At 32.7% G+C, this 11,454-nt stretch overlaps 1 protein-coding gene across 4 annotated transcripts in view; it reads right to left on the bottom strand.

The window, feature by feature from the left end:
- Positions 1-11,058, bottom strand: part of LOC106688644 (diphthine methyltransferase) — a 25,303-nt gene extending 14,245 nt beyond the window's left edge. The window contains exons 1-3 of one of the 4 annotated variants that reach the window (XM_014433212.3): positions 10,726-11,058; positions 7,433-7,779; positions 5,751-6,008 (exon numbers count right to left, since the gene is read on the bottom strand). In XM_014433212.3, coding sequence (XP_014288698.1) covers positions 5,751-6,008; positions 7,433-7,775 — 601 coding nt within the window. In that variant the 5' untranslated portion in view covers positions 7,776-7,779; positions 10,726-11,058. Of the gene's footprint in view, positions 1-5,750; positions 6,009-7,432; positions 7,780-9,811; positions 9,958-10,165; positions 10,489-10,514; positions 10,661-10,725 lie in introns of those variants that run through there. The other 3 variants (XM_014433210.3, XM_014433211.2, XM_067053320.1) reach the window with 3 other exon arrangements.
- Between the last annotated feature and the right edge of the window lie 396 nt (positions 11,059-11,454).

The following is an 11,454-nucleotide window of genomic DNA, read 5'->3' as shown; positions in this document are numbered from 1 at the left end:
GCGTAAATAAGGCAAATAAACTATACACTAAAGAATATAACTCTTACAAAATCCACTTAAATAAGAAAACAAAAGTAAAATAAAAGTCTCAGACACTCAAATTCTGCCACTATGTTTCCTCAACACAACACTGTTCTTACAATCTCTCCCTCTCCGGTCGCCATGCCTCTGTAATCCCTAAGCTTTGCGTGTAGTCCTTAAAGTATCTCAAAAAGGGGGAAAACCCAGCTACTGTATGGATTGAGTAATTATAGGCCACGATTGCTAGTCATTGTTTCATCTGGTTCTAACTCTTTATACGCTTGATACACTCTTAAATGATCTCTTAGTGTACTATAAAGGCATTCTATTCCTCCTCGACTCTTGGGGTGTCTTAAGATGGTAAGGTGCCAGGTCACCTCCAGCGTTCTCATTTCCTCCCGGATATATGCATTATCAAACTTTCTCCCGCTGTCGGATGTGATTCGATCAGCGACTCCATAAAATTGAAACCAATTCAGCAAAGCCGATAGCACTGCCTCTGCCATTCTCCCTCTTGTCCTGGTGCTTCTTGTTGATTGTCCTCCCCATTGTTCACTCGCAAAGTAAGTGTATTATGTTCCCTGAAGGGCTCCCCTGGTCATCTTCAATAGCATTTACCTTTATTGCTCTGCCAGTCCGCCACCACATTCTCTCTTCCAGGTTTGTAAATGATGTTCTTATTATACTGGCTAAGTAGTTCCTTCCAACATATCATCCTAGTGAATGACTACTTAATTTCCTGAACCAGTGCAACAGGCGAATACCATTGTGAACCTAGAACCTCTTCCCAAACATGTAAGTCAGAAGTAGTCTATCCCCTCACAATCCCCAATCACATCAAGTTCCCTCTCTAGCTCACTATAATGGGTTTCCACTTCTGTGTGGCACCTACAGCCTAATTGTTGCCCCACCCAGCTTATCGAGGATATCATTGAACCTGGGGTATTTTGTATCAACCATATTCTCGTTTACCTAATAAACGAACGTAAAAAATAACACCACCACCATCTATTTTTCTTCCTAACCACCCACAGCGGACTGTTATAGGGAGACATGCTGTCTACTATTATCCCCTCTGTCCTCAGGTTATTCACCATGTTCAAATGTGCTTCCGGAATGCGAGTATTGTCTTTCCTTCACATAAATAACACTATCCTACTTCAACGAAATTTTATGTAATGTCTTACCTGTTATTCCAAGGACCTCCTTGAAGAAGATATTGTCATACTCAATTAGGATCCTTTCCTGCCAGTCGTCCACCTGTTTAATTGTCCCTACTTGTACTCCTGCACCCCCTACAATCTATTGGCAGCTAAATCTTTTCCCTCCGATTCTAATATTCCCATTATCTACAGTATTCATCACTAATGAATCCCTTCAGTCTGACCTTAATTCTTTCCAATGGGACATCATATATTCCTATAACTCCATTGAACCTATGGTAACCATCCTGACCTCAAACCTACAATCCATATTAGATATCCATGCTCCTTTGAAAACTAGAACCATGCGTTGTCCCACTGCACCTTGTCTGACCCCTGAAATAAAAGAAATGATGAAAAGAAGAGATGCAGCGAGGCGCAAATACCGTCGTACCCATTTACCTGCCGATTACACCTCTTTCAAGATCCTCCGGAATGAAACCCAATCCGCAGTCTGACTTGCTAAAGCCACCTACTTTCATATGGCTTTTCCAATGCTCCTGATTCCAAATCTAAATGGAAAATAATTCGTAACCTATCCCTACCAGAATCCAATAATTTCAGTTCCTTCAGATGACCTCAATGACCATTTCTTATCCTATACTCATAATTCCTCTACTTCCGATATCCAACATCACAATTTCAATCCAGAAGACTTATTTTTCTCACATCTATCCTACGATGAATTACTTTCCGCTGTCCTAAAATTCCACACTAATGATTATGGCACTGATAGTATTCCAGTAAAACTAATAAAATCCAGCCTTCCTGTCGTTATTCCTGTTCTTTACCACATTTACAACTTTTCATTGCAAAACTCCATATTCCCATCTTCCTGGAAAACTGCCCTAGTCCGACCGTCAAAGAAAATTTCCAACCCTAGCTCACTGTATGACTTCCATCCTATTTCTCTCCTATCTAACCTTTCAAAACCATTAGAATGCCTTGTCCAAAATCAACTCTCCAACTTCCTAGATGAACGTTCCCTTATTAACCCTTTCCAACCTGGCTATTCAACGCAATCAGCTCTCCTTAAAATAACCCATGACCTCTAAAACTCCATTGAACACCAAAACCTCACTATCCTTATCCTTCTAGGCTTTTCCAAAGCGTTTGACACTATTGACCATAACATCCTCTTTTCTAAATTGTGTAATCTTCCTCTATCCAACAGTGCCCTGTGCTGGTTCAAATCTTTTCTCTCAAATTGGTCCCAGTATGTAGTCGTCCCAGGTCAACCTCCATCTAAGACCCTCCCCTCCCTCCTCCTTTCCTGTGGTGTTCTTCAAGGCTCCTCTCTATCTCCTACTCTGTTTGCTATTTACATTAATAACCTTCCCCTACATTTACATCACTCCCAATACCACATCTATGCAGATGATTTCCAAATATACCTGTCCCTCCCGCCTTCTGATCTATTACTAGCCACAGAGAAACTTCAAGAAGATTAGGATGGGATTTTTAAATGGACGAGAGCTAAATGCAGGGAAGATGAAGGCAATCCTAATAGGCTCCAATCACCTCCAACTCTGTTCCTACATGAAAGTCCCATCAAATTTTACCCCACCATCAAAAACCTAGGAATAACCTTTGATCAAACGCTTTCCTGGAAAAACCATTTATCCAATATCTCCCACCATACCTTTTCCACTTTAAAATGTCTAAATTACCTCTGCCACCTATTTCCATTTGAAATTCGTGGCTCCTAGTCACGTCTCTAATATTTCCCCACTTTACTACTGCTGTACAGTGTGTGGGGACGTCACTGAGTATCTCGAGGCAAAATTAAAACGTTTGATAAATTGCTGTGTACGATTCATCTTCAGGATCCCAAGGGATACCTCTGTTTCCCGTTTTTATGCAGAGTTGAAGTGGCTTTATCCTTCCTACCATCGTAAGTATTTCCTGGCATCCTTCATCTTCCAAGTCATCCAATCATGCTGTCCTTCAATTCAAATCCTCTATTTGTTACCGCAACACCCGTTCCCGGTCTCAGATTTATACACAAGGGCCCACTGAACCGCTCCCTTCGATAGATCGTTCATTATCCGAGCCTCATCCTTATGGAACTCCATCCCTTCCAACATCCGTTGCTCCAATACCCTCCCTCCCTACCTTTAAATCCCGCCTGTTCAATAATTCCTTATCCATTCAGACCCCATAAAATTGTAAATCAATATAATTGTAAATATGTATATCATTCTTAATTATTTTTACGTCTTTTTTTTTGTTTTTTATTTATTCATTTTTTTTTATTGTTTAACTGATAAAAGTGAGAAAGTAACTTTTAATTATTTTTTATAATGACTGTTTATATTTCTTTGTATTTTTGTTTAAGTATCTCTGAGGCTCCTAAGCCCTCATCTGTCGATTTATCTGTATTATTCTAAAGGGACTCGTCCCAGAATAAATACGTATTATTATTCTTTATTCCTTCACATACCTTTCCCAACAAATCCCTATAATCACTTAATGCACCCTATAATCATTTAATATTTCCAGGGCATCCTTTCCACTATATGAACTATTAACCTATCTCTTTTTGCTCCCCACCTACACAGCCCATTCAGGGTAACTAAGTGCCATGGATATACCTGAACCTGGAGCACACTTCTTCCATTCAGCCACTCCAGGGCTTTCTGGTTCACGATAGTGTTAGAGCTCCCAAAGTATACAAGGTATATGACTCCTACTTGAATGAAAGGCATGACTGCCGCTCCCTTTCCTCACATTGTTGCTCACCAATGAGCAGTCAACTCTCTGCCTCTACACATCTCAAATCTCCACACGTTCCTGTCCACGTTTGTCTTTGTCCCAGGTCCCTTACTTCTGCTTCCATCTCCTGAGGCCTCCGACGCTTCTGTGGACTCACTTGTAGATTTGTTGCTTCTCTGCTTTAGAATATGGGCCTTAAATTCCATCGGTTCCACCTGGACCACCCAGTCCCTGCATTAGTTACATATAGTTTCAATACTCAGTTCAATATTACAGAGTTTGGGGACACTGGGCCATCAGGTGCCTAACTTTGGCCCCTCCATGACACTTGCATTCCTCTTGCTGTCTGCTGGTTCGGGAGTTTTGCTTGCCCTTATCTTCTATCCCTGATACAATCACATATTGTATCAAGGACATAATTTCAAATTCATTCTCAGCTGTTCCTAATTTTGACAAAAACCTAATCGGTCTTTCTGAGCTTGACTTACTTTTCACACATATCTAACATTGTATAGTACAGATATATCATGTAATCCAAAGTTTTAAAATAGTAAATGTTTGAAAGTTTTTAACAATATTCTCACAGCCAACATGACCATAAAATAGATGAACCTTACCAACCAAAGTTAGTGGATACATAAATCTGTTTCCTATTATTTATGATGGATAATCATGTGTTGCATGTTCCTAAGTAGGAAAAATAAGGGATTGCTCTTCGTAGTTTGCACATATGCCAATTGGAATTACTAGAAATACTGTATATTCACAAGCATTGAAATGAGCCTGTAACAGTAATTACAATCCCACCTCGTATGTAATGTAAAGTTTTGTTAAATTGATAGTTTTTTTCTCTCAAGAATTTTGATTTTGTGACATACATCCATGGGAAAAGTAAAACTCTAGATCACTATTAGACATAAATAGAGCCAAAGGTTTGATTGTAAAATGAAAAAAATACTAATATAGCTTATAAACCTCATTTAAAAAATAAAAAATAGTGGTTTATTCCTTATCGCATATGTGGGTTCAATTTATGTAACCAAGACATAAAAATAATAATGTATATGAAATGTTAAATTTTAACTAAATAAACCATTATATAAAACTTTCAACCATCTTAATTTAATCTATACACTTATTCAAATCAAGGAACAGTGAAGCATTAGTATGGAAAAAAAATAGCGAATTATTATATAATGGTGCACTATCTTACTTAATCAGTAAATAACAAAGAAAAAATATTTGGTGTGTCCACTCGTAAAACTTTCCGAACTGCATTGGATTCAAAGTCCAATAAAACGTTAACTGTATTTTCCCTAATACTGGTCCAATTTTTGTAGCCATTTTAATTATAATGAATTTTGTAATTATTCAATGTTCTGTAAGATATATAGTTTTCGAGTTATTTAAATAATTGACAAAATATGCACTGGTTTCCATAGGAATCTCCGTATCTTTAAGACAATGTTTGTTAAATATGCTGTATCTTTACTAGTAATATTCCGATTTGTGATTTTTTTGTTTATGGGAAACTTCATTGACATTTAAAAACAAGTTGCAGCTTATTGGAAATAAAAAAAAAAAAAAAATTGGATTCTATATTTCTTGAGGGAGTATTGTTCTTGGTCGATCACAATAAGGTTCATTATTAAGAATACTAAACCGAAATATTATTACAATAATTTTTTTTTCATTAATTTTGAGAAAGTGATCCCAGAAAATTGAAATAAAAAGGGCATATGATAATGTAAAGCTCCTGATAACTGGTATAATTAATATCTTGAAAATAAATACTTTAACATTTAAAAATACCTGAATAAAATACATTAGTATTCCAATAATTAAATGCCACTATCCAAGCATGAAAGTCGTGGAGTTTCCATTTACAATCTTCACATATTTGACCATCAGCAAAAGATACAAGAGTTATAAAGCCTTCAGAATCACTTATAACAATTTTCACATCAGATTCATTAAGGCCAGTTGACCAATCCAAAGACAAAGCTACAGTTGTTTTGCTCGAACTTAACTTATGAGTACAAACATGTTTTAATGAAACTGTACTCTCATCTAAAATAACACACATAAAATGATTAAATATTTTAGATAAACTATATAATAAATATAAATATAATTTAATATATGTTAAAATAATATAATTAACAATTTTATTGTTAACAATAATGTTAATATAATTAATAATTTTATATATGTTTCTATGCTTAGAAAAATTAATAAACAAAATGAAAGATTAGTTAATTAACATTTAAGTTGTGTTAATTAACACATATGAGCACAAAAATAAATCATAACAAGTTTTAAATGTAATAAATTATAAGTAATTCTAGTTATCTATCAGCTTATCTATGGAGGGCGGGAAAGTGGCCCAAATAGATAACTGTTCTACAGACTGAGAAACTTTGGAAAATGACATGGACATCAAAATTGATTAAAAGATATAATTAATTAGAGGTTAAAATTAATCATAGGGTGGTAAAGTACAAGAAGTCAGAATTTCAAAATGTTTTACAGTTTGTAAAATATTATGGCCTACTTTGACTATTTTATGATTAATAATTTTTTACCAACATCCCTAGACATGTTATCCCAGTTATAGTTAAAGACACTGTTAAAAGAAGGATAGTGTTTGTTATTTTTAAGTTGCAATATTACTTAGTTTATGAGAACAGTCTAAACATTTAAAAATTAGACAATTAAATTACTATTATTTAAGGATAATAGTGATAATTATTCTTGTGACTGTTCTTTAGAGGTTTCAAACGTGGCCAATTACAATAAAATAACACATGCATATGAATGCATCAGTGTAAATGTTGCAGAGCTCGATATTGAATGCACAACAAAAAAGTTACACTATTTATATAATTGTTCATTCGTCCCAATTAAACCTCTATGTACTATTTGATAATGGTGAATAGCTTTGTATGCTAAATTTGTTTTTTCATATTTAGTAATTAATTAATTTTGTTTTCATCTTAGGTTCTCAGATCTATCAAATCATACATTATTAAGAAGAGACAAGATGCTCCAGTAAAAACAAAGTGTTTATATAATAAAATTACAATCAAATGGTAGTTACTGCATTTGATCATAAACAGAACAGAAGTGGTGGAATAATATAACAGCCTCTTCTAATAATAATAATAAATCAAATAAAAAAAATAGATGAGGAATTAGCTATTTCAAGAAATATGACAGGTAGATTGGTCAGGAAATACTAATAATTTGTTCCTACTACACTTATTTACCAAGTAAAACCTCAACTTATAACCACTCACTATATGTATAGTAATGAAATTAATGTTTTAAAATTAATTATTGCTACCAAACACTAATAAATTGCTTTATTTGAGTCAGTTGTTATAACCGTGGTAACCATATAAATAAATTGGTAAGGCTCTGAAAATATTAGTCACTAAAACAGATAGTTGCTATAAGTGATAATGAGTATATACTAAATAATACATAATTACCTTGGAGTTTAAATATCCGAACATCTCCAAGTGCAGTAGCAATAGCAAGAAAAATGTTGTTGGCAATCGGTCTATGTGCCCATTTACAGTCGAGGATACCAACCATAGCTATTCTCTCAACAAGTTTAAAAATTTCAGGCTCTTGGGCTAATTGAAACAAATATAAATGCCCCTTTCTCAGTTCCTTCGGATTCTTTTTTTTTGCATCTTTCAAGTTTTCTGACTTAGACAATTGATATGTGCCACAAATAAAAAAGTTTCTATAATTTTCAATTGGACACCACTCAACAGAGTCAGCATTCAACTCGGTATTAAAAATATTTTTCTTAATAAATTGAGCCATTTCCCTGAAATAATATAAAGGTTAGATAAAATAGAATCCTTAAAATAAAAAATTTTCATAATAAACATTTATATTCCCCATCAATTCACTAATATACAAACTAGGATGATGTTTTGAATTTGACAATCACAAAAAGTAATTAGTGTAAAGAATAATGACATAGCCCAAGTTGGACAGTAGATTTGATGAGTCAAAAGGGAGGAAAGAGAAATAATTAAAAAAAAAATCAGTGAAATAAGAGTGCTTATTTTTAATTATACATATAGTTAAAACATTTCATCCTAAATATTTATGTTAAAAAAATATAAACGGATAATTTTTAACTGTGTAATCCAAAATCACTAATACCAATTCATTAATTTTCTATCAGGCAATAATTAAAATAAAATTGCAATTAGAACTTTATAAGTACACTTTTCACAATATAAGTACACTTTTTGTTTACCACTAGGTTTTAAAGAATATTTTTTAGAAATAGGTTGGGAATACAGGAGAGAGAGAGAAAAAAAAAGGGGGGGAAGGGTCGCTATTAAATGTATGCTGTAATTTCAGCCTGTTAAAGATAACCAGTTTTTTAAAAAACGGAGTGAGTTCAGATCATGAACTAATAACAAGTATTTTCCGGGTTGAAAAAACCTCTATTTGGCCAAAACATTGGTACACATTAAACAGAAATTTTTATTACTTTATTTTTTTTTTAACACATTATACTATTATCTCCAAGATTTAATACATTCAACAATTCATATTAAATTGCTACATTTTATAAAAAATCTGAATGCTCTAATTTTATCTATTTATTTCTCAAAATTCCATGGTACTTTAGTAAAAAAAAAATAACAATAGGTTATGTTGTGGATCAATATGGACATGAATGTGAATCACAACAAATCAAAATAATAAAATCAGTAGAATATTAACCCTCAACATGACAAATGTATTAAACTTATTCATATTATAGTATGGTTTTTGAAAAATTATTTTTTTTAGACTGCATACTTTATTTCTATGTAAATAAATATGGTAATAAAGGCATAATGTATTAAACTTAATGATATAAAAGTAAACAAATGCTACTGGGTCTGACAGACCCACCTGTTACATTGTAGGTTAAATAGCCACCCAACTAATCAAAGGTGTACAGGAAAACGTTCAATTGACTTTTTGTTATTTTAAAATTATTTTATTTGTGTAACTGATAAAGATGCCTTCTTTTAAAATTATGATGAATACAACTACAATTAGCTACTTTTCAGTCCCAGAAACTGTTAAAAATCACCCTATAGTTGAATAAACAATACATTTATGATTCGGTCTCATCTTCATTTCATATACATACTAATGCCTTAGTTCACAATCTTTAAAAAATAAAATCAAATAATATAAACAAATAGCTAACTAATATGTCTATGAATTAAGTCAAATTTAGGTATCTATATAAAATTATTAATAAGTTTTACATAAAAATCAAGATTAAAACAAATATTCAAAAGCATAAGGTAAGGAAATAATTAATTATTTACATATTAGCCGCTTAACAAATTTCTCAGTAACTCACGGCATAAAATAACCAAGTTGAAAAATGTTACAGTTAAAGAATATAAGTAATATAACTAAACAGTGATACTTAGTTAGAAATGAGAAAAAAAGTTTAATGAAAATAGTTATATAATACTTAACATCTTAACCAAAATATATATATATACAAGTTTGAACACAAGACACTGATATCCATCTTCGTACCTAATTTCTGATTACAAAAGCAAAATAAATTAAATAAAAAACTATTATCATATTGAACTATGATAAAATTCAATCCATTAATACACAGAAGATGCAAACACGAATTTTATACACTGTACCATCAAATATCAAAAATTCATATATACAGATATAAAATTATTTTCAAAAGGAATATGTTAGTTTTGAGGTCAATATATGCATAATTGCATTATTTTGTACAAAACACTACAAACAAAATCAAAATAATGCTCCTATCTAGCACTACGTTCGGTTTCAATCAAACATTCACGAACCAGAATTCTTGCATGGACAATTCCTCGTTTCAATCTTTCAGCAGATGATCTACTTCCTGAATATGTTGGTCTTAAGTCTCTCCCAATTTCTTCTATAACTGCCAATAACTGAGCATACTTTGATTGTCCTGGGGTCAGCTGTACACCAGCAACACTGTTTGTTTTGAAGGTTGAAGGACTTGTCAATTCAGAAGAGAAGCCAGCGAGGTGATTGTTTAATATATGAAGTTCTTCTTCCATCATTTTTGCTAAGATAAAAAAAACTTTAACAAACGTAAAAAAGAAAAAAAATGAAGTGAATATACCTCAAATTATTTAAATGTTTGTTTTTAAAATAACTATAATTAGACCAACCCTTTAGTAATGTGTCTTGTATGTTTCAACTTGAAAAACAAAATATATTTTTCAATAATTTTAGCAGTTTTGACTTATGTTTCCTTTTCGGTCTGTTTTATGTTCTTTGACAACTATTATACGCCACTCAAAGAACAATTTCAAATTTCTTGACATTAGACAGCATGAGAAAAAATTACAATGAAAATCAGACAAGCTATAACACGTTTCCCGCGTAAACAATAAGAATAGTATTAATTTTAAGTTACAGTTAAGGACTCAATACATCATTAGAACATATATAAACTAAACCATATACATAAATCAAAATTAAGTGCCTTTCTAATATGATATTTGGTTGAATACTTACAACTGAGCGAAAACTCCTTTCAAAATTCAACCTAAAGGCTAAGAGAAGAGTGTTGTTAAACATCGATGGTGTGTGATGTCATCAGAAACTTACCATCCTAATTTGTTTTCTACCTCCATAATATTGTCAGTTTCTTTAAGACAGGTTAGAGCGTTTCCTGTAAAATCAATAGTATTGTAAATTATTATTATTATTAAGCTGATGAACATACCTTTGTGCATAGAAAGAAAATAGTAGCAGTGAACAAAACAAGCTCCAGCGGCGGGAAATTCAAAATTCCTACTTATAGGCTTTATTATCGTTAATAGTACTTTAATAGGACCATTACTGTCGACGGTCGCCACGCTTGCTCAAAAGTGATAAGCATACCCCCTGGATCCTTTTCAGTGAAAGTCGGGCCTATAAAACCGTTGTTGCAATATATATGCATCCAAGAAATTACTTTTTGGCATGAATAAGAGAAATCAATTGATGAAATTTGACAAAGTTCATACATCATGTCCATTCAATTCACAACATTTAAATAAATTCGGCTAGATGTTTTCTGAATATTGGGGTATTAGGGAAAACTTTTGGGCATGCGCAAGTAAATGCGTGGAATTCGCTAAAATGTAGAAGAGACCAAGCCAACACTAATACTCGATTTTCCTCTTTCAAATCTCAAATTTAAAGGTTCTCAAGACATTGAAAAGTTTTTAGAATAGTCAAATGTGTTTAAGAATTATTTCTTGTTTTCCACCTTGCTGGCCAGGTTTTTTTTTAACAATTTTAAATTTCTAGACATTAGACAGCATGAGGAAAAATATGAACGAAGATCATACGAGCCATAACATGTTTCCAACGTAAACAATATAGGTAGTATTAATTTTAATTTACATTTGTCATAGCAGTGATAAAGTTCTCATCCAATGTCCACTGTTTGTAGCTCTTAAGAAGTACA

This window comes from Halyomorpha halys, unplaced genomic scaffold (genome assembly GCF_000696795.3).
Source record: "Halyomorpha halys isolate HHAL.00 unplaced genomic scaffold, Hhal_1.1 Scaffold1169.1, whole genome shotgun sequence".
In the NCBI taxonomy this organism is placed as follows: Eukaryota; Metazoa; Arthropoda; class Insecta; order Hemiptera; family Pentatomidae; genus Halyomorpha; species Halyomorpha halys.
Note: the sequence above shows the minus strand (reverse complement) of the source record. Positions and strands in the feature narration are given on the sequence as shown.